Genomic DNA, 23,544 nt, shown 5'->3' on the forward strand with positions numbered 1-23,544 from the left:
GCTGATGAACGTTTATTTCTCTTCCCAGTGAACACGGAACGTTCTCTCAAAGTTATGAACAAAGGTTCTTCCAGTAATGTTAAGAGAACATTCATATTTGGTCCTTAATAATGTTTTCAAAACATTTGTGCAAAAAACATTATTTATACATGGAGCATTTTAATGTTTTACATGTTACAAGTTTCAGAACGTTCAGAGAACATTCCAAAGTAACATTCCATGTTTGCCGAATGATACACTGGAATATTTCCCTTAATGTTCACATAACCGGGAAAAACATTTTAAAATCCCGAACATTCAGCATTAATGTTTTTATAACCTAATGGAATTGTTAGCTAAATGTTCTGTTCAGCTGGGTTATGATTTATTGCTGAGATAAATAGAAACACTTGAGAACAGAGGCCGTGTTTTCCTCATGGTTTATCTCGGACACAGAGTGAGGACTCGTGGGAATGAACAGAAGGGAAAAGAGGAAAAGTCCCTGCAGAAGAAAGATGGAGGGAAAAGTATTTATTCCTATATTATATAAGAACGGGAAACGGGAGGTTGGTTCCCAGGCCTTCTGGAGCGCCAGGATCTGATGATCACACATATAAGAAGACAGAAGAAACACGAGAGTGTTCTGCAGATCCTGAAGTGAAGGTCAGTTCTTACATTAACACTGAACAATAACTGTTCTGATCCTCACACGCTTCATAGTTTCATCCACAGAGGATCCGGCATGGGATTATCAACTTGTGTTTGTTCTGATTCTATTCTTCTACTATTATAATGTGTCTGTCTGTAAAGTGCAGAGAGACCAAACCTGGACGCTTGGTCACAAATAATAGTAGAATGTATAGTTGCATAGTTAGTTGCATTTAACTCAAATTGAATAAGATGTGGTCTAAATTCTTTTCCCCTTATTTTTGCTCCTGAAACAAATTTAGATTTAGATTTAGATTTCTTGAGAAAAAAAAGCCAATTCATGCTTTAGATTTACTTCATCTTTTTTAATTGTTTATTTAATAAATATTACTCACTTCAAGTTTTCCCTTTTGTTAATTGCATTTTTGTTTTGTTACAAAAAAATTCACTTTTTCATTTGTTTATATTACTTGTTTATTTACACTATTTTCACTGTATTTTTATTGTTATTATTTTTATCCACTGTGTTTTAACAAATGAAAAGTATTTGTTTATATTACTTGTTTATTAGCACTATTGTTATATTTTATATTCACATTATTTTTATATAAACAAATGAAGTGACCCTTTTTATGCATTTAAAGTGTTCGCTTCTTCATTTGTTTGCACCATTGTTCGTTGTATTTTATATTATTCACTGTATTTTACTTTGTTCAGTGTCTCATGGCTTTGGCAATAAATGATGTAATAGAATACGAGCAATAGATGTGCGGTTTGGACATGTTCTCTCACTGAACTGACCTCTTCTGCCCCCTGCAGGACTCGGGCTGTAACTGCACATGCTCACTCACTGCCCGGGATCAGCCTCAAGTTTACTTCACTGCCTCAAGTTTACTTCACTACCTCATGTTTACTTCACTACCTCAACCCTCCAAACATTGTTAGATCGTTTAAAAAGAAGCAGGTTTAGCCAACGGGATAAAATGGTTAAGTTTCAGTGAGATCTTTCTCTCCGCCTCTCATTGCGCAACTCTTGGAGAGGAAGCTTCCCAAACCTCAGAGGATATTGCTAAACCTGCTTTTCCTGTGGACATGGAGAAGTGACACGCCAGATCTGACACACACACACACACACACACACGCGGGTTCGTTAGGCTTCGATGAACGCGTAAAGCTGTCTCTATAAGACTAACTAATGTACATGACTGGAGTATAGCGCGGTTTACTGAGGGAGTCATGCTGTCTTGGGAAGAAGGACTGTAGGTAAGTTTCCTCACTTCAGATTCTGTTCTGGCTCATTCATTTATATCCATGCTTTAACTTCTGTGTGTGTGTTTGTCGATGAGAACATTTCCCACATTTCCTCTGTAAACATGCGGTTAGGAAAAATCCTTGCCTACTTTTACCTCGATGAATGAATGTTCACGTTCCTGTCTGTTTTAGACATGGAAAAATAAGTCTGTCAGAAGTTTCGACACTCTTACTCATTATTATTTAAATTTAAATTTTATTTTAATTGCAAATTAACCAAACGGTAGTTTATAGCCTACAAGGTACAGTAATTATTATTTTGTATGACATTTCTGACATTTTAGAATAACACTAAAGCCATAAGAATACATCATGTATGCAGTTATGGGAATTATGCAGTGACCCAAAGAAAAAAAAAGTCCAATTTAAACAAATGAAAACTTTTATATTTGAGCTTCTTCTTTGTGAGGATTCCAGATCTGTTTATGCGGTGCATCGTGGGAGGCTTTTAAACATGTGCTGCTCAAATGATTTTAAATGATTTTAGGTGCATCAAAAAATTCAAATAGAGACAAATTTACATAATTGCATTACATTTAGCATGCTAGTTGTAGATCTTTAAGATCATGTGCAACATAAACTCAGTCAACTGTGTGCAAACCGCAGACTGGTGTAAACGGAGCGGCCGGTTCCTGGCTTTGATAGCATTTTATTAGTTTGTACAGTTAAAAACAAATTCTGGCGCTAGTTATTAAATTGACTCAGCACAGATGTTCTGGAAAGAATAACTCATTTTGAAGTGTGGTTTTGAAGTCATCATCAGTGGTCTTATATATACACCTCATATTATACACATTCATTCTGTCAAATTCTCAATCATTTCATCGTTTAATTTTGTTTTAAATGTATTATTACCAGACAAATCAAATGAAAAAGTGAGTGGTGTATATAACCCTGACCACACTAAAGCCTGGATAAAAGCTTTCCATCATTCATCCGATCAACAAATCATTTTACACACATATTTTATATTCACGTTTATTTATTTGTTTAGTTATTTAGCCTTTGGTTTAAATGGCTTCGATATAACGTGTATTTATTTTATTTATTTATTTGATAGGGACAATGCACATTAATGAACATCTGCATTGAAACAACAAAAACAGACGTAAACATACCGGATTATAGCCACAGGGCTAATTTACATCCGTAGTCCCTAGACAAATACAGAAATACAAAAATTATAACATACAAAATAGCAAAAAATAAACAAATACAAGCAAAGAAACAAAAACAAAATAAAGAATCACTTAATGGTCACAAGACTGGTTTGCTTTAAGCCACACTTTGAGTCTGGTTTTAAATATAGGAAATGTGAGACATTCCCTGACAGTGATGGGGATACTGTTCCATAACTTACAGGCCTTCACAGACAGAGCATTTTGTCCAAAGACTGTTCTTCTGAAAGGCACCTCACAATCACCTCTAGCGGAGGCCCGTGTCCTGGCACCAATGTGAATCTTTGGTTTAAAAAATTCCGACATGGGAAGTGGGGCTAATCCATTTAACACTTTGTAAACAAAACAGGCATATTTAAAATGTTTAAAATTCTCTAGGTTTAATAGATTATATTTTTGTAAAATATTACAAATATGGAAGGACATTGGCTTTTTATCAAAAACTTTTAAGGCATTTTTATAGAGTGATTCTATTGATTTGAGTGTGTTCATACCAGTCAATGTCCAACTTGTACAACAATATTCAATATGTGATAAAATCATAGAATGTAAAAACACTTTTGCAGCCCCAAGTGGTATGAATTGACGAATTTGTTTAAAATTTCGTAAATTCAATTTTACTGTACTAGATATTCTTCTTACATGTTTTTTAAAATTTAATGTGGAATCAAGGGTCACACCAAGGTACTTAAATTCTGAGACGATTTCTAATTCTTCTCCTCTTAAAAATACACCAGATTGTTTTATGTCGCGGGACTGTTTAGTGAACATCATACAAACTGTTTTTTTAGTATTGAGTAACAGACAGGATTTAAAAAGCCATTCATTTACAGGGACCAGAGCGGAGGTCAGCATGGCAGAAGCCTCTTGAACACTTTTTGCACTTGTGTAGATGACTGCGTCATCAGCATACATTTGAAATTCAACATCAACACAAGTGTTTGGAAGGTCATTTATATATAAAGAAAATAATAAGGGACCAAGTATTGACCCTTGAGGCACACCAACAGGAACATCCAAGAAAGACGATTTGACACTGTTAATATTAACACACTGTTTTCTTGAGTCCAAGTAAGATTTAATCCATTGAATGGCATTTGAAGAGAAATTAAAATATGTCAGTTTAGATAATAAAATGTCATGATTAACAGTGTCAAATGCCTTCTTTAGATCTAAAAACACAGCACCGACACAAGCATTATTGTCCAATTTACTTTTTACTTTTTCTACAAACAAACTGTTGGCAAATTCAGTCGAGTGATTGGTACGGAACCCAAATTGCATAGGATGCAAGGGGGAGTGGCCTTTATTTAGATGTTCATTTATCATTTTAGCAACCCACCTCTCAGCGACCTTGGAGACTACTGAAAGGATACTGATTGGTCGGTAGTTGGCTACATTTAATTTATCACCAGATTTAAAAATTGGGGTGACTAAGGCCGTTTTCCAGAAGGATGAAACAATTCTCTGCTTGAATGATAAATTGATCATATATGTTATTGGAGCAATTAAGGAGTCTTTACATAATTTTAGAGAATATGAATCTAGCCCATATGCATCCTTTGCTTTGGAACTCTTAAGTGATCCAATGATGTTGTCTACCTCCAGCTCTGTTATTTCACACAATTTGAACACAGGCTTGGAAGGATCAATGGGTCTAGTTATTTTCTCCGGTGGCTCAAACTGTTTAGTTATCTCCCTAACAGATTTAGAAAAGTATTGGTTAAATTCGTTTGATAGAGAATTTGGGTTTTTTACTACAGTGTTGTTAATTTTGAGTTCAAAGTCTTCAATTGATTTTTTTGTTTGTCTACCAAGTAATTTATTTAGATTTTGCCAGATCTTTTTGCCATTTCCTTTGGCATCATTGATAATATCCATGAAGAATTTTGCTTTTGCCTTTCGCATATATTTAGTGACTTTATTTCTTAAGGATGTGAATTTTTGCCTATCTATTGTAAGACCTGATTTTAATGATTTTTTAAGTTGCACATCCCTCTCCTTCATTAATTTCCTACACTCATCATTTAACCAAGGTAACAACTTTCCTTTTCTGGAAAGAAAATGCCGGGCGGCAGTGGCTCAGTGGATTGTCTACAAACCGGAAGGTTGGTGGTTCAATCCCCGGTTCCACCTGACCAAGTGTCGAGGTGTCCTTGAGCAAGACACCTAACCCCAGCTGCTCCACACACACACACACACACACACACACACACACACACACACACACACCTAACCCCAGCTGCTCCCGACGAGCTGGATCGCCTTGCATGGCTGACACCGCCGTCGGTGTATGAATGAGTGAGTGAATGGGTGAATGTGAGGCAATATTGTAAAGCGCTTTGGTGGCCATTGGGTCTGTGAAAAGCGCTATATAAATGCAGTCCATTTACCATTTACCATTTCTCTTATTATGGCTCTCTCTTTTGGTAAAGTTTAACATTACCTGATTGATTTTAAACTGAAACAGATTACTACAATTCTCTATGTCCTCACTTTGATTTAAATCACTCCAATCGGTTTCTTGCAAAGCCGCCGCAAAATTTGGCATTTGTTTTTTTTGGAATAGCATTATACACAGTTTGGCTGTGTGAAACTTTGAAACGTCTTTTTGTGAGCTTTCTTGAAAAAAAGAAAGCATTGTGGTCTGATAAACCTGTCATAAAATTAAATGTTTTAGTAATTCTTTCAGGTCGATTAACAAAAAGTAAATCTATTAATGTTTTGGAACGTGAAGTTATCCGAGTGGGCTCTTGGATTAATTGTGTTAAATTATAGTGGTCTGTAATTTCTTTAAGATGTTTTCTAACCTTCTTTTCATTCCAATTTACGTTAAAATCACCAATAATGATTGTTTCTTTATTTAAATCACAATATTTAAGAAGTTGTTTAAATTTTTCATAGAAATCCAACTTCGCAGATGGTTTACGATATACACATATTATGGTAAATGACATTGAAGATGAAAGGGATACGTCTACTCCGACACCTTCAAGTTGGAGATCCTCTGGCCATACAATCTGTTTACTATTAAAAACATCTCTCACATACAACAAAACTCCTCCGCCCCTACCGTGATCCCTGTCATTCCTGTACACATTATACCCAGGCATATTTACAACAGAATCTGGAGAACTATGGGTCAGCCACGTTTCAGAGAGGCCCATGAAATCAATTTTGGAATTGCAGAGCAGATGTTCTAGCTCTTCCCGTTTAGGTGCCATACTCCTTATATTTAAATGTATTTAAATCCACATATATATATGAGTTGGCTAACACATTGTTTATCTGACAAAGTTTCGAATCTTGCAGCAATTACTTTTTGAAAAAACCAAAACAAGTTGAAAAAGGCCTGTTTTATAGAAAGCCCCTTGTGTAATGTGAAGATGCTGTGATGTCATGCGTGTTGTCATGCGTGATGTCATGCGTGTCCTCATGCGTGTCCTCATGAGTGTTGTCATGCGTGATTTCATGCGTGTTGTCATGCGTGTCCTCATGCGTGTTGTCATGAGTGTTGTCATGAGTGTTTTCATGCGTGATGTCATGAGTGTTGTCATGCGTGATGTCATGCGTGTCCTCATGCGTGTCCTCATGAGTGTTGTCATGCGTGATGTCATGCGTGTTGTCATGCGTGTCCTCTTGTGTGTTGTCATGCGTGTCCTCATGCGTGTCCTCATGCGTGTCCTCATGCGTGATGTCATGAGTGTTGTCATGCGTGATGTCATGCGTGTCCTCATGCGTGTCCTCATGAGTGTTGTCATGCGTTATGTCATGCGTGTTGTCATGCGTGTCCTCATGTGTGTTGTCATGCGTGTCCTCATGTGTGTTGTCATGCGTGTCCTCGTGTGTTGTCATGCGTGTCCTCATGCGTGATGTCATGCGTGTCCTCATCATGCGTGTTGTCATGAGTGTTGTCATGAGTGTTGTCATGAGTGTTGTCATGCGTGTCCTCATGCGTGATGTCATGCGTGATGTCATGCGTGTCCTCATGCGTGATGTCATGCGTGTCCTCATGCGTGATGTCATGCGTGTCCTCATGCGTGTTGTCATGCGTGTTGTCATGAGTGTTTCGAATCTTGCAGCAATTACTTTTTGAAAAAACCAAAACAAGTTGAAAAAGGCCTGTTTTATAGAAAGCCCCTTGTGTAATGTGAAGATGCTGTGATGTCATGTGTGTCCTCATGCGTGATGTCATGAGTGTTGTCATGAGTGTTGTCATGAGTGTTGTCATGAGTGTTGTCATGAGTGTTGTCATGAGTGTTGTCATGAGTGTTGTCATGAGTGTTGTCATGAGTGTTGTCATGAGTGTTGTCATGAGTGTTGTCATGAGTGTTGTCATGAGTGTTGTCATGAGTGTTGTCATGAGTGTTGTCATGAGTGTTGTCATGAGTGTTGTCATGAGTGTTGTCATGAGTGTTGTCATGAGTGTTGTCATGAGTGTTGTCATGAGTGTTGTCATGAGTGTTGTCATGAGTGTTGTCATATGTGTCCTCATGCGTGTCCTCATGCGTGATGTCATGCGTGTCCTCATGCGTGTCCTCATGCGTGTTGTCATGAGTGTTGTCATGAGTGTTGTCATGAGTGTTGTCATGAGTGTTGTCATGAGTGTTGTCATGAGTGTTGTCATGAGTGTTGTCATGAGTGTTGTCATGAGTGTTGTCATGAGTGTTGTCATATGTGTCCTCATGCGTGTCCTCATGCGTGTCCTCATGCGTGATGTCATGCGTGTCCTCATGCGTGTTGTCATGAGTGTTGTCATGAGTGTTGTCATGAGTGTTGTCATGAGTGTTGTCATGAGTGTTGTCATGAGTGTTGTCATGAGTGTTGTCATGAGTGTTGTCATGAGTGTTGTCATGAGTGTTGTCATGAGTGTTGTCATATGTGTCCTCATGCGTGTCCTCATGCGTGATGTCATGCGTGTCCTCATGCGTGTTGTCATGAGTGTTGTCATGAGTGTTGTCATGAGTGTTGTCATGAGTGTTGTCATGAGTGTTGTCATGAGTGTTGTCATGAGTGTTGTCATGAGTGTTGTCATGAGTGTTGTCATATGTGTCCTCATGCGTGTCCTCATGCGTGATGTCATGCGTGTCCTCATGCGTGTTGTCATGAGTGTTGTCATGAGTGTTGTCATGAGTGTTGTCATGAGTGTTGTCATATGTGTCCTCATGCGTGTCCTCATGCGTGTTGTCATGAGTGTTGTCATGAGTGTTGTCATATGTGTCCTCATGCGTGTCCTCATGCGTGTTGTCATGAGTGTTGTCATGAGTGTTGTCATGAGTGTTGTCATGAGTGTTGTCATATGTGTCCTCATGCGTGTCCTCATGCGTGTCCTCATGCGTGTCCTCATGCGTGATGTCATGCGTGTCCTCATGCGTGTTGTCATGAGTGTTGTCATGAGTGTTGTCATGAGTGTTGTCATATGTGTCCTCATGCGTGTCCTCATGCGTGTTGTCATGAGTGTTGTCATGAGTGTTGTCATATGTGTCCTCATGCGTGTCCTCATGCGTGTCCTCATGCGTGATGTCATGCGTGTCCTCATGCGTGTTGTCGTGAGTGTTGTCATGAGTGTCCTCATGCGTGTCCTCATGCGTGTTGTCATGAGTGTTGTCATGAGTGTTGTCATGAGTGTTGTCATGAGTGTTGTCATGAGTGTTGTCATGAGTGTTGTCATGAGTGTTGTCATGAGTGTTGTCATGAGTGTTGTCATGAGTGTTGTCATGAGTGTTGTCATGAGTGTTGTCATGAGTGTTGTCATGAGTGTTGTCATGAGTGTTGTCATGAGTGTTGTCATATGTGTCCTCATGCGTGTCCTCATGCGTGATGTCATGCGTGTCCTCATACGTGTTGTCATGAGTGTTGTCGTGAGTGTTGTCATGAGTGTCCTCATGCGTGTCCTCATGCGTGATGTCATGCGTGTCCTCATACGTGTTGTCATGAGTGTTGTCGTGAGTGTTGTCATGAGTGTTGTCATGCGTGTCCTCATGCGTGTCGTCATGAGTGTTGTCGTGAGTGTTGTCATGAGTGTTGTCATGAGTGTTGTCATGAGTGTTGTCATGAGTGTTGTCATGAGTGTTGTCATGAGTGTTGTCGTGAGTGTTGTCATGAGTGTTGTCATGCGTGTCCTCATGCGTGTTGTCATGAGTGTTGTCATATGTGTCCTCATGCGTGTTCGGACTGAATCAGACCCAAGGCTTCAGGCGATAACACAGATTTCTGTGCTTGTGGAAACTTGAGCATTTTCTCTCTGAGGAAAATACTGTAAAGTGCATGTTAACTCGTGCTTCACCCTGTCAGGAAGTAGTTGAACTATTATTATAATGATGTGGCATGTTGGAATGAGTTTTCCTAGGTCAGTTTCATTGTAATTTCTTAAATCCAGTGCCACCCACATTTCCACTGGACTTGACAATCAGGTTCATGGTTCATTCTGATCATCCATCAGCAGTCACTAGATCTGTTCTTCTTTATGTTTTTCCAGTTCTTAGCAGAAATGGTCAAACCGGATTGCAAATATTTATGTGAATCAACCTAAAATTATGTAACACGCCTTTAAGAGTCACAGGGTGTTTTTAGACCAGGGGCCTGATGTATACATGTTGTGTACTACTCAGAAAAAAGACATTGAAATGTGTGTAAGCAATTTTCCATGTACATATCAGGATTTATATAAAAAAAAATGCGTACATAAGTGCAGACTCTTTTACTGGAGTGAGCGAAGTAATGAAGAAGATCTTATTAATATACACATTGATTTAGATTAAATATTCCACTGTCATTAATGGAGTTAATCACTGAAATGACATGGTCATTATCCAGAAGTTAAACAAACATTTTATATATTTAGATAAATGTTGGTGGATGCGCGGCTTTTGAACTCTTTTCCTGTGGCACATAGTATTATTTGAATGTTGTAATGAGAGCTATAGGCGCATGATAATTTCTCTTTAAACTAAACAGAACTCATGTTCAGAGAGAACGCTTTCGTTCGGTGTTCGAACAGTCATTCCTTTGATCTTCAGCACAACATCATGAACTGCTGTATTTGAAGCGTAGAATTTAAAGGAAACGTTTTGTTTTTTAAAATGTTTTTTCAATGAGTCAGACAACTGTATTTTCACTGAAAAAATGCTTATCTGTTTCCATTGAAAATATATAACCATCCTAAAAAATGCTGGGTTGTTTCAACGCAAATTTGGGTCAAATATGGAGAAATCCAGCCGTTGGGTTAAATCTTTTAATAAAATGGTTGGGTTTTTCCATATTTGACCCATATTTGGTTTGAAACAACCCAGCATTTTTTGAGTGACCTTATAGGCACTCAATGCGTACATTTTATTTGTTTAAAACAATTAAAAAATACAATTTGGCCAGTGGAAAGATATGAGAATAACTCTTCTCCTATTTTATATGATTATGCTTTTAGGGTTGTTTTAATATTTTTATTCTAAAACAAGACAAGGATACTAAATGATTTTTAGCAATGTAATGTGACGCTCAAATTGGCATTTATAGTCTGTATATTTTCCTAATATCTTGTATCGTTAGACATGGTATCACGTGAATGGGAATATGCATAAATGATATGCAGATGAGGAAATGCATAGTAAAACTCTGCGTTGGAAGCTTCATATATGGTAAAAAAAATATTGTCATCATTTAAAGAAGAAATTTTGAATTTAAAAAACAAAACAAAACAGTATTTTATTGTGTGGACACAGAAGAAAAAACTCTTAAAAAGAAAAGATCCCTTTAAAATGATTTGCTTGGCAGGCTGGTTTTAATATGAAGGGTGTTTAATCGGGTCATAAAAGGACAGTGATCATTAAATCTGGGAGCGGTGGACATCATCGCCCATTCAAAACTATGTACTAATGGTGAAGTAAATGTTTTGCAGTCCACGAGACATCTGAATGAGGTTAAGAACAGGGTTAGTTTAGGCCATCTTAGATCCTGTTTAATTTCAGTGCGTTCCCTTTTTCTCTTACTTTCATTCCTCAAATTCCCAGTTGTTTCGCTGAGCAAGCAGCTTAAGTTCCTCTGAAACGTCTCTTTTAAAGATCGAAGACTCTTGTGCAAGAATGACTGCTCAGTTTTATCCAGTCGCCAAGATCGGCTCGAGTCAGCGCTTCTCATGGGTGTTCCCGGAGAACAGGGAAGCGAGAGGAGGCATCAACCAGTATTTACAGATTTTGCAATCTTATTTTCAAAAATGTCTGTTTTGTAGTTTTATACACCTTTATTTGCAGCTTGTCTGATCTGACAGTGAAATATACAATACATAATGTACAATATTTCATTTTTTTTTAAAGTTTGTAAATATTGTGTAAAATAAATGTGCATTTAATTCCCACATCTGTATTTAATTAATTTTGTGTATGTCTCATTTTTACATTTATTTGTATAGAGAATATACAGTACATTTTATAAATATGGTGAGAAAATATAATGTAAATAGTTTTTCTGGCCTGGATCAGGGTTGGACTTTGATTTTGTGTCTCAAACACTGTTGACTTCCAGTAAACATGACATGAGGTTCAAAGATCATTAAACATGACTAACAACGTCATAAAAGCCTGAATATTATTTATAGGGTTCTACAATATTTCAGGAAAACCTGCAAATAACGTGGAAATTTAAAATTGTGACTGAAGGCCGATATAGATGCATATAAAAATATTGCATATAGTCAAGTCACCTTTATTTATATAGCACTTTTTACAATATAGATTGTTTCAAAGCCCCTAATCCAAGATGGCAGAAACTATGTTTGTCCTGTATTGTTTGTTTCCTGTTTGGAAATGGCATCTCTTTTAAATATTATTTTTAACCTTGAAAATTACAACATATGGACTTCTAAAGCATACTGAGTGGATTACTGTGTTCCGCCGTAGAGTTTACTCGCTTGATTCCTGGTACTTTTGGGCCTCTGGATCTCTGCACTACTAACTCACAGTTTGCATCATTATTTGGAACAGCAAGAGGTACATCACCATTATATGTGTGTGTTTTGCCTCGGATGGGTGAAAGAAACCTCAAAAAGTCCTTGATTGACATTGAGGCACAGTACTGTGTTTTATTGGTGAATGTCTTCAAACTGGATTTGCTGGAGTCTTTTTGTGTAGCTTAGCTAGCTGTGGGCTAGTAGCCATTTTGTGCCTTGGCCTACACTACATGGACTTTTATTTTGGCTCATCCACCTCTAGCCTAATCCACACTCCACTACTAAACAGCTTGTTTCCACCTGTTTTAAACTTAGACTCTGTTACTAGTCATGACAGTCAAGTAGCAACTAGCCAGAGGCAACAACTGCAACAATTCTAAGCACTACTTTAAGCACTACTTGCAGCAAAGTAGGTGGCTTACTCATAGCTGCTACCAGCTAGCTACCACTAGCTGCAGTTACAGCCCTCACTGCTTGCCGCCACCAGCTTCTGGCTCTACCACCAATGCTGCTTGCCTAAAACCCCTTTATCGGGATTCTGCCTACCTCAGCTGTGGCCCTCACTTCCTCACTACCACAACCTCAGTGGGCCTGCCTACTACGTTCTCAGCTCCCTCCATTCCACCAGTTTATCGTCTGCTGCAGCCTCAGCTGCTTTAACCACCAGGCTGTGACCGGCCACAGTCTCCGCTGTGTCCAATACTGGACGGCCGTCTGCTACGGGCTCAGCTGCCTCCATCACCACCGGGCTGTGACCGGCTACAGTCTCTGCTGTGTCCAATACTGGACGGTCGTCTGCTACGGGCTCAGCTTCCTCCATCACCACCGGGCTGTGACCGGCTACAGTCTCTGCTGTGTCCAATACTGGACGGTCGTCTGCTACGGGCTCAGCTTCCTCCATCACCACCGGGCTGTGACCGGCTACAGTCTCAGCTGTGTCCAATACTGGACGGTCGTCTGCTACGGGCTCAGCTTCCTCCATCACCACCGGGCTGTGACCGGCTACAGTCTCTGCTGTGTCCAATACTGGACGGTCGTCTGCTACGGGCTCAGCTTCCTCCATCACCACCGGGCTGTGACCGGCTACAGCCTCAGCTGTGTCCAATACTGGACGGTCGTCTGCTACGGGCTCAGCTGCCTCCATCACCACCGGGCTGTGACCGGCTACAGTCTCAGCTGTGTCCAATACTGGACGGTGGTCTGCTACGGGCTCCGCTGCCTCCATCACCACCGGGCTGTGACCGGCTACAGTCTCAGCTGTGTCCAATACTGGACGGTGGTCTGCTACGGGCTCAGCTGCCTCCATCACCACCGGGCTGTGACCGGCTACAGTCTCAGCTGTGTCCAATACTGGACGGCCGTCTGCTACGGGCTCAGCTGCCTCCATCACCACCGGGCTGTGACCGGCTACAGCCTCAGCTGTGTCCAATACTGGACGCTCGTCTGCTACGGGCTCAGCTTCCTCCATCACCACCAGGCTGTGACCGGCCACAGTCTCCGCTGTGTCCAATACTGGACGGCCGTCTGCTACGGGCTCAGCTTCCTCCATCACCACCGGGCTGTGACCGGCCACAGTCTCCGCTGTGTCCAATACTGGACGGCCGTCTGCTACGGGCTCAGCTTCCTCCATCACCACCGGGCTGTGACCGGCCACAGTCTCCGCTGTGTCCAATACTGGACGGCCGTCTGCTACGGGCTCAGCTTCCTCCATCACCACCGGGCTGTGACCGGCTACAGTCTCTGCTGTGTCCAATACTGGACGGTCGTCTGCTACGGGCTCAGCTTCCTCCATCACCACCAGGCTGTGACCGGCTACAGTCTCAGCTGTGTCCAATACTGGACGGTCGTCTGCTACGGGCTCCGCTGCCTCCATCACCACCGGGCTGTGACCGGCTACAGTCTCTGCTGTGTCCAATACTGGACGGTGGTCTGCTACGGGCTCCGCTGCCTCCATCACCACCGGGCTGTGACCGGCTACAGTCTCAGCTGTGTCCAATACTGGACGGTGGTCTGCTACGGGCTCCGCTGCCTCCATCACCACCGGGCTGTGACCGGCTACAGTCTCAGCTGTGTCCAATACTGGACGGTCGTCTGCTACGGGCTCAGCTTCCTCCATCACCACCGGGCTGTGACCGGCTACAGTCTCTGCTGTGTCCAATACTGGACGGTGGTCTGCTACGGGCTCCGCTGCCTCCATCACCACCGGGCTGTGACCGGCTACAGTCTCTGCTGTGTCCAATACTGGACGGTCGTCTGCTACGGGCTCAGCTGCCTCCATCACCACCGGGCTGTGACCGGCTACAGTCTCAGCTGTGTCCAATACTGGACGGTCGTCTGCTACGGGCTCAGCTGCCTCCATCACCACCGGGCTGTGACCGGCTACAGTCTCTGCTGTGTCCAATACTGGACGGTCGTCTGCTACGGGCTCAGCTGCCTCCATCACCACCGGGCTGTGACCGGCTACAGTCTCAGCTGTGTCCAATACTGGACGGTGGTCTGCTACGGGCTCCGCTGCCTCCATCACCACCGGGCTGTGACCGGCTACAGTCTCTGCCTGTGTCCAATACTGGACGGTGGTCTGCTACGGGCTCCGCTGCCTCCATCACCACCGGGCTGTGACCGGCTACAGTCTCTGCTGTGTCCAATACTGGACGCTCGTCTGCTACGGCTCAGCTTCCTCCATCACCACCAGGCTGTGACCGGCCACAGTCTCCGCTGTGTCCAATACTGGACGGTCGTCTGCTACGGGCTCAGCTTCCTCCATCACCACCGGGCTGTGACCGGCTACAGTCTCAGCTGTGTCCAATACTGGACGGTCGTCTGCTACGGGCTCAGCTTCCTCCATCACCACCGGGCTGTGACCGGCTACAGTCTCTGCTGTGTCCAATACTGGACGGTCGTCTGCTACGGGCTCCGCTGCCTCCATCACCACCGGGCTATCATCTGCCTCAACTTAACGGTCTCCTGTTAACTACTCACTGCGTTATCTATTTCACATTAGCCCCTTTCACACATGCCATGGCCGCCAGCCACTCGCCCCGGTCGTTCCGGTATCCGCTGCCGAAGGGGCCGACGAGCTTCTCTTTGTCAAGCCCCCGTCCCACCTTGGCGTTGAAGTCGCCCATCAGGATGTGGTATGTTACGCCAGGGGCGATGGCTGCTTCGACGTCCTCTTAGAACTGCTCGAGCTCGTCGTCCTCGGCGATCCTGCATGATGCAGATGGTCGTCTTGTTGGTCAGCGCCAGGGTGAGCACTACGACTCGTGGGTTGGTAACGTCGACCAGGTCGATGGGCGTCACCCATCATCTGGCGACGATGAAGCCGACGCCACAGACCGTCCTGTCCCCTTCGCCGGCTCCCAGTGCCACCATCGACCCGTCTTCCCATCCAATGTGCATGGGCTCGCGGTGCCGAGACTCGCACAGGCCCAGGATGTCGCACTGGATGTTGTCTTTCTCGGCAATAATGGTAGACAGATCCGTTTCACGGGATATTGTCCTGGCGTTGTAGGTGCCGATGTAGATTTTGGTGTTGTTGTTCGGTGGGCAGTTTCCAGAAGGCGGCCTTCTACCTGTGATTCTTAGCAGCCGTGGCCGGGTCGCGCCGCCACCGGAGAGCGGACGCACTGATATATATATGTGCCGTGCGTGTATATTTTAAATATATATATATATATATAATATAATACAATATAATATAATATATTATATTATATTGACTCTCTGTGGTCATTAAAAATCCCAAATTTGCCCAGTGGCCTCTGTCCATCATGGCCTCCTAATCATCCTTCTATATATACTGATTGGCTTCATCACTGTCTCCTCTCCACCAGTAAGCTGGTGTGTGGTGGGCGTTCTGGCGCAATATGGCTGCCGTCGCATCATCCAGGTGGATGCTGCACATTGGTGGTGGTTGAGGAGATTCCCCCCTTCTATGTAAAGCGCTTTGAGTGTCGAGAAAAGCGCTATATAAATGTAATGAATTATTATATATATATATATATATATATATATAGCAGTCAGATATTGCTTTTGATATTGATTATTAATATCTACTGTAATGTTCTAAATCTAAATAGCCTGTACGTTGTGTGTATGATAACAGGTTTCTTTGATTTCCTATTTTCAAATATGAAAATACAATTCTGAATTCTGCTTGCTATCTCAGTTCATATTTAGTAGTTTAATTCTGAATGTCACACACACATTTATTCCTGTGGTTATTGATTCTTAACTGTATTGATTCAATGGTTATTAATTATTAACTCTCTCTCTGTCTTTCTCTACAGATATGGGTCGGTTGTCCCTTGTTTTTCTGGTCGCTTTACTTCGGGCAACCGAATGTGGCGTAATATCAAATAAGGAACCTTTAGGTTCAGGTAAGAATTGCATCAGTTTCCCTTGTTAACTTTGAACTGTCTGAATGATATATTGGTGCTCGTAAAAGAAATTGAACACAAATTATTATTATAAATTATAAACCTAATTATTTTATTATTTATTTATTTTTAAGCTCTATATAAGTATAAGCTATTTCTAAGTTTAAGTTTTTTGTCTTGTTTATTTAGCTTGTGTTATTTTAGTACTTTAAACGAAAAGAGAAATGTTGCTTTGGCAACTAGCTATTTTTTAAGTAATGACAATTTAACCCTCTGGGGACCGCAAACGCGCCGGCGCAAAATAGACATTAAAATACTCCGTCATTTTTGGTCATACAGACTTAAGAAATATGAAAAAAAAGCTGTTAAATGTCTACTTTTTTATGTGTCCACTTATAATCGAAATAAAACATTGTGCCTTTGTAAAATAAAGAAAATAAACAGGGTGTGCTTTCTGCCTCTCCGTCTCCGTGAACTTTTTTTCTGGTGCACGTCTCTAAACTCAGTGAATACTATTCACCCAGGCATGAGCAATATATCTTTATAATCATTTAAGTGTGTACTTTTAAATGATCTAATTCAAAACTAAAACAAATATTCTCTGTTTATGTAATCTATATAAAAAGAGCGAGTTCTAATGTCAGCTCATTATAGCTCGTTGTCTTTTAATGTGACCACGTCCACGGAGAGCGCGCGCTATTCAAACGCACATGATCTGAGGCGATACATGCAAACATGCAAACCGGCCACATCAGCTCGATAACACACATCAAGTTTAATCAGATGAATGTACTGTGTCATCTTGCGAGGAATAATCCTGGGAAATTTACCTCAGAAGTGCTGGTTTCACTTCGAGGAGCAATGGATCCAGTTGAGGATTAGTAGTTAGTTTTTTATTCTTATATGCTTTGTTGTAATCTCGATATGGAATAGTGTCTGTAAACCGCAAAAAGACTGTTTAAATATGAATTGCGTTTCTGTGCGTAATTAATGAACGGCATATATGCACGCTGCTGCTAACGTTACTAGTTGTGACTAGTTTTGGATAGACTATAAAGTTTTTACTGTAAAATAGACATCAAATAAGCTTTTGTTAGCCAGTTTCTGCTCATATGTTAAATATATAGTATGTTTTGTCAAAAATAAACTCATCAACTAAGATGTTATAGTGTTTGTTCCAATGTAACGTTAGGCTATATCAAACTAATGAATCCTTAACTTTGAAATATGTATGATACTTGAAAAAAAGAAAGATTACACTTGAAATATTGTTAAAATTGTAATTGTTGTTGATTTACATGTGAACACTTTTTAATAAAATAGCAAAAAATATATTTACAAGGTAGATGTAAAATAATCTTTATAGGTCAATATAAGCCTTCTCATTAAATTATGTATTATTGTTTTTTATTAGTGACACATTTGGGCATATGATGTATTCCAAAACTTTCTGAAAATACAGTATGAGAATTAACTGCACAATTACTAGAAATGTTTACCTTGGATATTATACAATTTGCATGTATACAAAAAATTGTGGGGGGAAAAATGGCTCATATAGCCTATTTGAACAGGATTGGTTTCCAGGTATGACTACTAAATATGTGCTTTTGACTTTATTTTATATTTGGATTTTATATATATATATATATATATATATATATATATATATATATATATATATATATATATATATATATTAGGGCTGTCAAACGATTAAAATATTTAATCGCGATTAATCGCATTAATGTCATAGTTATTAACTCGCGATTAATCGCACATTTTTATCTATTCTAAATGTCTCTTGATTTCTTTTTGTCCCATTATTTTTTTCTCATTTTAATGCTCTTATCAACATGGAAAAGTGGATCGGCTTGCTTTGTGCAAATGTTTTTTTTTTTTTTTTTGAAAACAACATTGGCATATAGGCTACTGTGTTCAATTTCACACTAACATTCTCACTTGGAGCAAATAATCTCTCACACAATGTAACACTGTCCATCAATAAAAGGGTGAAAGAAATACTGATGAATCGAGGTGACGTTACTGATGTTGACGAGTGGGCGTAGAAACACATCAGCGGTGTGTGTGTGTGTGTGTGTGTGCTTGACTATCAAGTGGTATTTAGCCTGGACGTGCTGCGATGATAGCTCAGTTCACAACGACAAAACACACAGATCACTTTGGTATTGTCAATTGAACCATTTGGCAACTTTTTAAAAGTAAACTTTCCATTCAGAATCTTATTGGCCTCCATTTTGGAGTCTCGCGCTCATCATTCATCCACTCAAAACGTAACGTTCAGACGAGAAGCGCCGCGTCGCGCAGCGGCTCGTATTTAAAATTCGAACACATTATTCTCTATGAGTGTACACACACCGGCGGCGCCATTCTGCGTTTTTATTGCTGGCCATAAACTGAGAAAGTGCGCGTCCGATGTGCTAGACGCGCTCAGTTGTCCTAGATGCGGCTCGGCGCTGCGCTTCTCGTCCACTCTTTGGCTGGTTCGCATCGCAAGCCCAAACAAGTGTGTGCGGCGACAAGTGTGTGCGGCGACAAGTGTGTGCAGCGCGCCTGTTGTTTTGTTTCTGGTCTAGATCCGCTGTGGTGTTGTAGTTTTAATAACGTTACTAGTGGTTGCAAAAGCATGTGAAAAAAACTACAAAGTTTGCTAGGCGTTAATCTCGCGATAAAAAAATTGACGCCGTTAAAATGGGTTTGCGCTAACGCCGTTAATAACGCGTTTAACGGACAGCCCTAATATATATATATATTTATTTATTTATTTATTTATTTTGTCCTCACATTCTTTCTTGTGTGACACACCTGAATGAAAGGCTCATTATGCGGGGTCATTATGCGGGTCATTGTCTTCTCAGGTGTGAACCACTTACTATTCATGATGTGTTGGATCAGTCACGCCCCTGTGCATATTGCCTTCCCAAACAAAGTGTTTTACAGAATGTAAATCAATGTATTGTTTTATGTGAATGATTAGGCAGGATGATTTTCAGATCATTTTGAAGGAAAAACTCTAGGCGATAACTTCCATTACTCAAAATTATTGTGAACACATATTTACTATGCGTTTTGTGGCGTTATTTCAGACACTTTAATTTTTGTTTTTTTGAATAACCATGCATAAACATTATTCTCTAAAAAAAATACAAACATGTACATGCATGTTGCTCACATATTATGGTAGCCCTGTTTGTGATAAATAGAGTGTAATTACACCTTTGCCATTAATATGTTTATAAGCAACTGAAAAAAGCGCAAATGTCAGGGCATGTCAGAACATCTCAAGGACCCCAAAAACACCTTGGTCCCCAGAGGGTTAAAAACAATATGTAAAAACAACAATAACTCTACTTGAGGCAGAAATTGGGGCATTGGTGCAGATGAGCCTCTCACGCGAGTACGAGATGCAACAAAATCAATCAAAAACCACAGCCAATCAGAACAGCATGTGGGCGGAGTCTCATGACAAGTGCACAGCACCAGAGATGAATCTTGATGAGGACATGGGATTACATACATAATCAAATTCCCAAATATTACTCCATTTAAACATTATTAAAAATACATCAAACAATCACTAAATACACTAAAACAATCTTTGTCATATAATAGTAGGCATATCTGCAGACCGGAGATCTCCAAAAGTGGGTGGGGTCTCCACACAAAAAGACTTGCGCCATTGGTTCTGGCTTCAGCCAATCGTCATTTAATTACATTTTTAAATAAAAATGTGTAAATCACACATCGTTTCTAGTTGATCTAAAATTTAACGTTATTTGTACGTGGGAAAGTTGTACTCTATTGCTTTGTTACCAGTGGTTTAAAGGGGCAGTGACACCGAGTCCTGTTGTCTGGTGAGGTTACAGTGACTCAGCTCATCCAGTGCAATCTTATCTCCTTAACTGACACTATCTTTAGCTGTTCTTTCTTTAGCTATTGCTGTTCAGCGTGAGTCCCACCCTGCAGTCGATGTCACTGGTTAGGGTTAGGGTGTAGCATTGGGTGGGGTTGGGGGGATAGTAGGAAATCAGCAATGTGATTGACATGAGCAATCAAATCTTCAGAATCGGCAGGTGGGCGGAATTTGCACTAAACTGGTTTGGGGGGAGGGGGGCTGGGTCAGTCTGTCTGTCAATCAGAGGAAGCCACGCCCTGTTGTGGAGATCTGCACCCTTCTCTGAATACAGCTGTTCAGTTTCAGTGTTCTGGTTTCCAGTAGTTTAATTTGAAGATCTGAGGTGAATTATCCGGTACGCTTTTAGTTGCTTTTAGTACGGCTGCAAAGCTGGGAGCACTAAATGAGATTAAAAGTCACATTACACATTTTTAACATTAAATAAAGCACATAAACATTTACATTTAATCATTTAGCAGACGCTTTTGTCAAAGCAACTTACAAATGAGGACAACATTAAACTAACAATAAGACAACAATATCCATTACCTGAGATTATCATTGTCATACTTTGCCGCGGCGTTGCAGAAAAATAGAAACCGTTTCTGAAATATAATCGCATGTGTCTCTGTCGTGGCTGTTTAGGACTAAAACAAAAACTATAAAAAAATATTTATTTTTCCTTTTCTGGCGTGTCGTCTGGTTAGGACACGGTGTCCGTGTATATTGTTCAGTTTCTTCACCAGCTCATGTATCTTTATTCCTGTAGATACTTTATATTGTTCAGTCTTCATCATGTTCTCTTCATCAGAATCCTGCAGGAACTTCGGACTGGCGTTTGAGCGCATGTTTGCGATCCCCGGGGAATCTCCGCTGTTGGAGTGTCCGCTGCAGATCCAGTATCTGTTCGATAATCCAGAGACGCCGTATAACGTGACGTGGTTCGAGGAGAGAACGGGCTGGGAGATCTCCGGCGGGCAGCAGAACGTCTCGCTCTCAGGAACATCTCTGTGGTTCCCCAACATCAGCATGCAGAGCCAGGGGAGATACGTGTGTGTGCTCCGGTATGAACCTCGTCCTCCTGCTTTCTGAAGGGTATTCGACATGTTTAATGATAATGCATCATAGGAGGCTCCCAGACATTTCACTGGAGGAAGTGTTTTCTTCAGAGTAGGCATGAATTGAAACTATCTGTCGTGTAAAGCGCTATATAAATAAAGGTGACTTGACTTTTTTTCATTGGCAAAATTTCATTCAGAAACAGCCAATATTGTGTTTAAAATGTAACCCACTGTATGAACTCTTGTTTGTTGAACTGCAATCGTGTTGATATTCAGAAGAACCGCATGCTTGATCATGTGATATTGCCTAACTACAGCATTTATATAAATATGAGACAGAAACTCATACAGGGGATTTTTGTCCACATATATTGCATTTCGGGGTAACTGCATTAAGATAGGCTACAGAATGAGGTTTTTTGTCACATGCAACTGGTTTGGTAGTGAGAGGTTTTACTAAAAGAGCTTTAGCAGAGGATGTGGTGAATCTGAACTTCTTCCCACACAACTGAAAGACATAAGACGTGTCGTTGTGCTTGAAGAGCTAGAAGCCTATTTCCAGCGCTAGAGCGATGTTTTCCACTGCAGCTCGTGTTTTCGAGAGACTCACTCTGTTGACCAAAGAAATAAATGGATGGAAAGATCAGGATATGTGTGAAGTTTCCAGGATGGTGAGAAGAGCAAACCAGTGTCGTGTTGAGCAGATGTTGACCTTTAGACAAGACACACACACTTTACTGTAAGCTCAGAAAACTACTGATTTGCGTAATGGTGAATATAGAGAATAAAAGTGTTTGGCAGATGTGCTTCTCTTCTATGTAAAGTCGAGATCTAATATGCTGGAAGCTCTAGTTTATATGACTCCAGTGACGCCAGAACTAACTCACCGCTGGTTCCTTACAGTTCTCCTTTTTCAGTTTATGAGTAAAATAAAGCCTAAACATAACTTGACGATACTTTGATTGTTGTTTCATTTGGTATTTTATTTTATATTATTATTGTAGCCATTATCAGCAGCCATATTACCCTGTTAGCCACTGAAGCTGAGTCTGGTCAGTATCTGGATGGGAGACTCCTGGGGAAACCAGGTCGCTGCCTGAAGAGGTGTTAGTGAGGCCACCAGGGGGCGCTCATCCTGTGGTCTGTGTGGGCCCTAACGTCCCAGTAAAGTGATGGGGACACTATACTCTCAAAGAGCATCGTCCTTCGAATGTGACGTTAAACCGAGGTCCTGACACTTCGGTCATTAAAAATCCCATGACATTTCTCGTAAAGAGTAGGGGTGTAACCCCGGTGTCCTGGTCACACTCCACCCATCGGCCCTTGCCAATCATGGCCTCCTAATAATCCCCATCCACTGAATTAGCTCTATCACCCTCTCTCCACTACAGCTGGTGCTGGTGTGTGTGTGTGTGTGTGTGTGTGTGTGTGTGTGTGTGTGTGTGTGTGTGTGTGTGTGTGTGTGTGTGTGTGTGTGTGTGTGTGTGTGTGTGTGTGTGTGTGTGTGTGTGTGTGTGGTGAGCGCACTGGCGCTGTTGTACTGTGGCTGCCGTCGCATTATCCCAGTGGATGCTCACACTGGTGGTGTTGAAGAGAGATTCCCGGATATGATTGTAAAGCGATTTGGGTGTACGGTAGTATATATGAAAATGCTATATAAATGCCTCCATTCATTCATTCATTCATTCATTGTGTTTTGTACTGAGTTGTTTGTTTGTTTGGTTGTTTATTTATTGTTTCGTGTTTTTTTCATTTTTATATTATTTATTTTCCTACCTATCTTCTTTTGTGTACGTTAATAAATCCAGTTCCTTTTTTAAAGACATCCAGTATAATATAACTCAAGTTCTACTGGATTATCTTTAACTGTGGTGTTACTGATGAGCTGCAAGAAACAACTGGCAAAGTAAAAGATTAACAAATAATGATCTCGATAATGACTGAGTTTAAACCGTAACAGCAGAGGGCAGCATTAGTTCATTCCTTTCCAAAGTGAGTGTGTGTGTGTGTGTGTGTGTGTGTGTGTGTTTGTCTGTCTGTGTCTGTTGTGTGTGTGTGTGTCTGTCTGTGTCTGTTTGTGCATGTGTGTGTGTGTGAGAGAGAGAGAGAGAGAGAGAGAGAGAGTGTGTGT

General features: G+C 41.1%; 1 protein-coding gene across 1 annotated transcript in view; it reads left to right on the forward strand.

Annotated features, from left to right (window-relative positions):
• The first annotated feature begins 1,662 nt into the window (after positions 1–1,662).
• The window catches only part of LOC307002363 (interleukin-1 receptor type 1), a 48,521-nt gene continuing 26,639 nt past the window's right edge, over positions 1,663–23,544 (forward strand). The window contains exons 1-3 of the mRNA XM_079619935.1: positions 1,663–1,890; positions 16,347–16,436; positions 21,164–21,416. Coding sequence (XP_079476061.1) covers positions 16,349–16,436; positions 21,164–21,416 — 341 coding nt within the window. The 5' untranslated portion in view covers positions 1,663–1,890; positions 16,347–16,348. The remainder of the gene's footprint in view (positions 1,891–16,346; positions 16,437–21,163; positions 21,417–23,544) is intronic.

The sequence above is a fragment of the Phoxinus phoxinus genome, assembly GCF_949152265.1.
Source record: "Phoxinus phoxinus genome assembly, chromosome: 7".
NCBI lineage: Eukaryota > Metazoa > Chordata > Actinopteri > Cypriniformes > Leuciscidae > Phoxinus > Phoxinus phoxinus.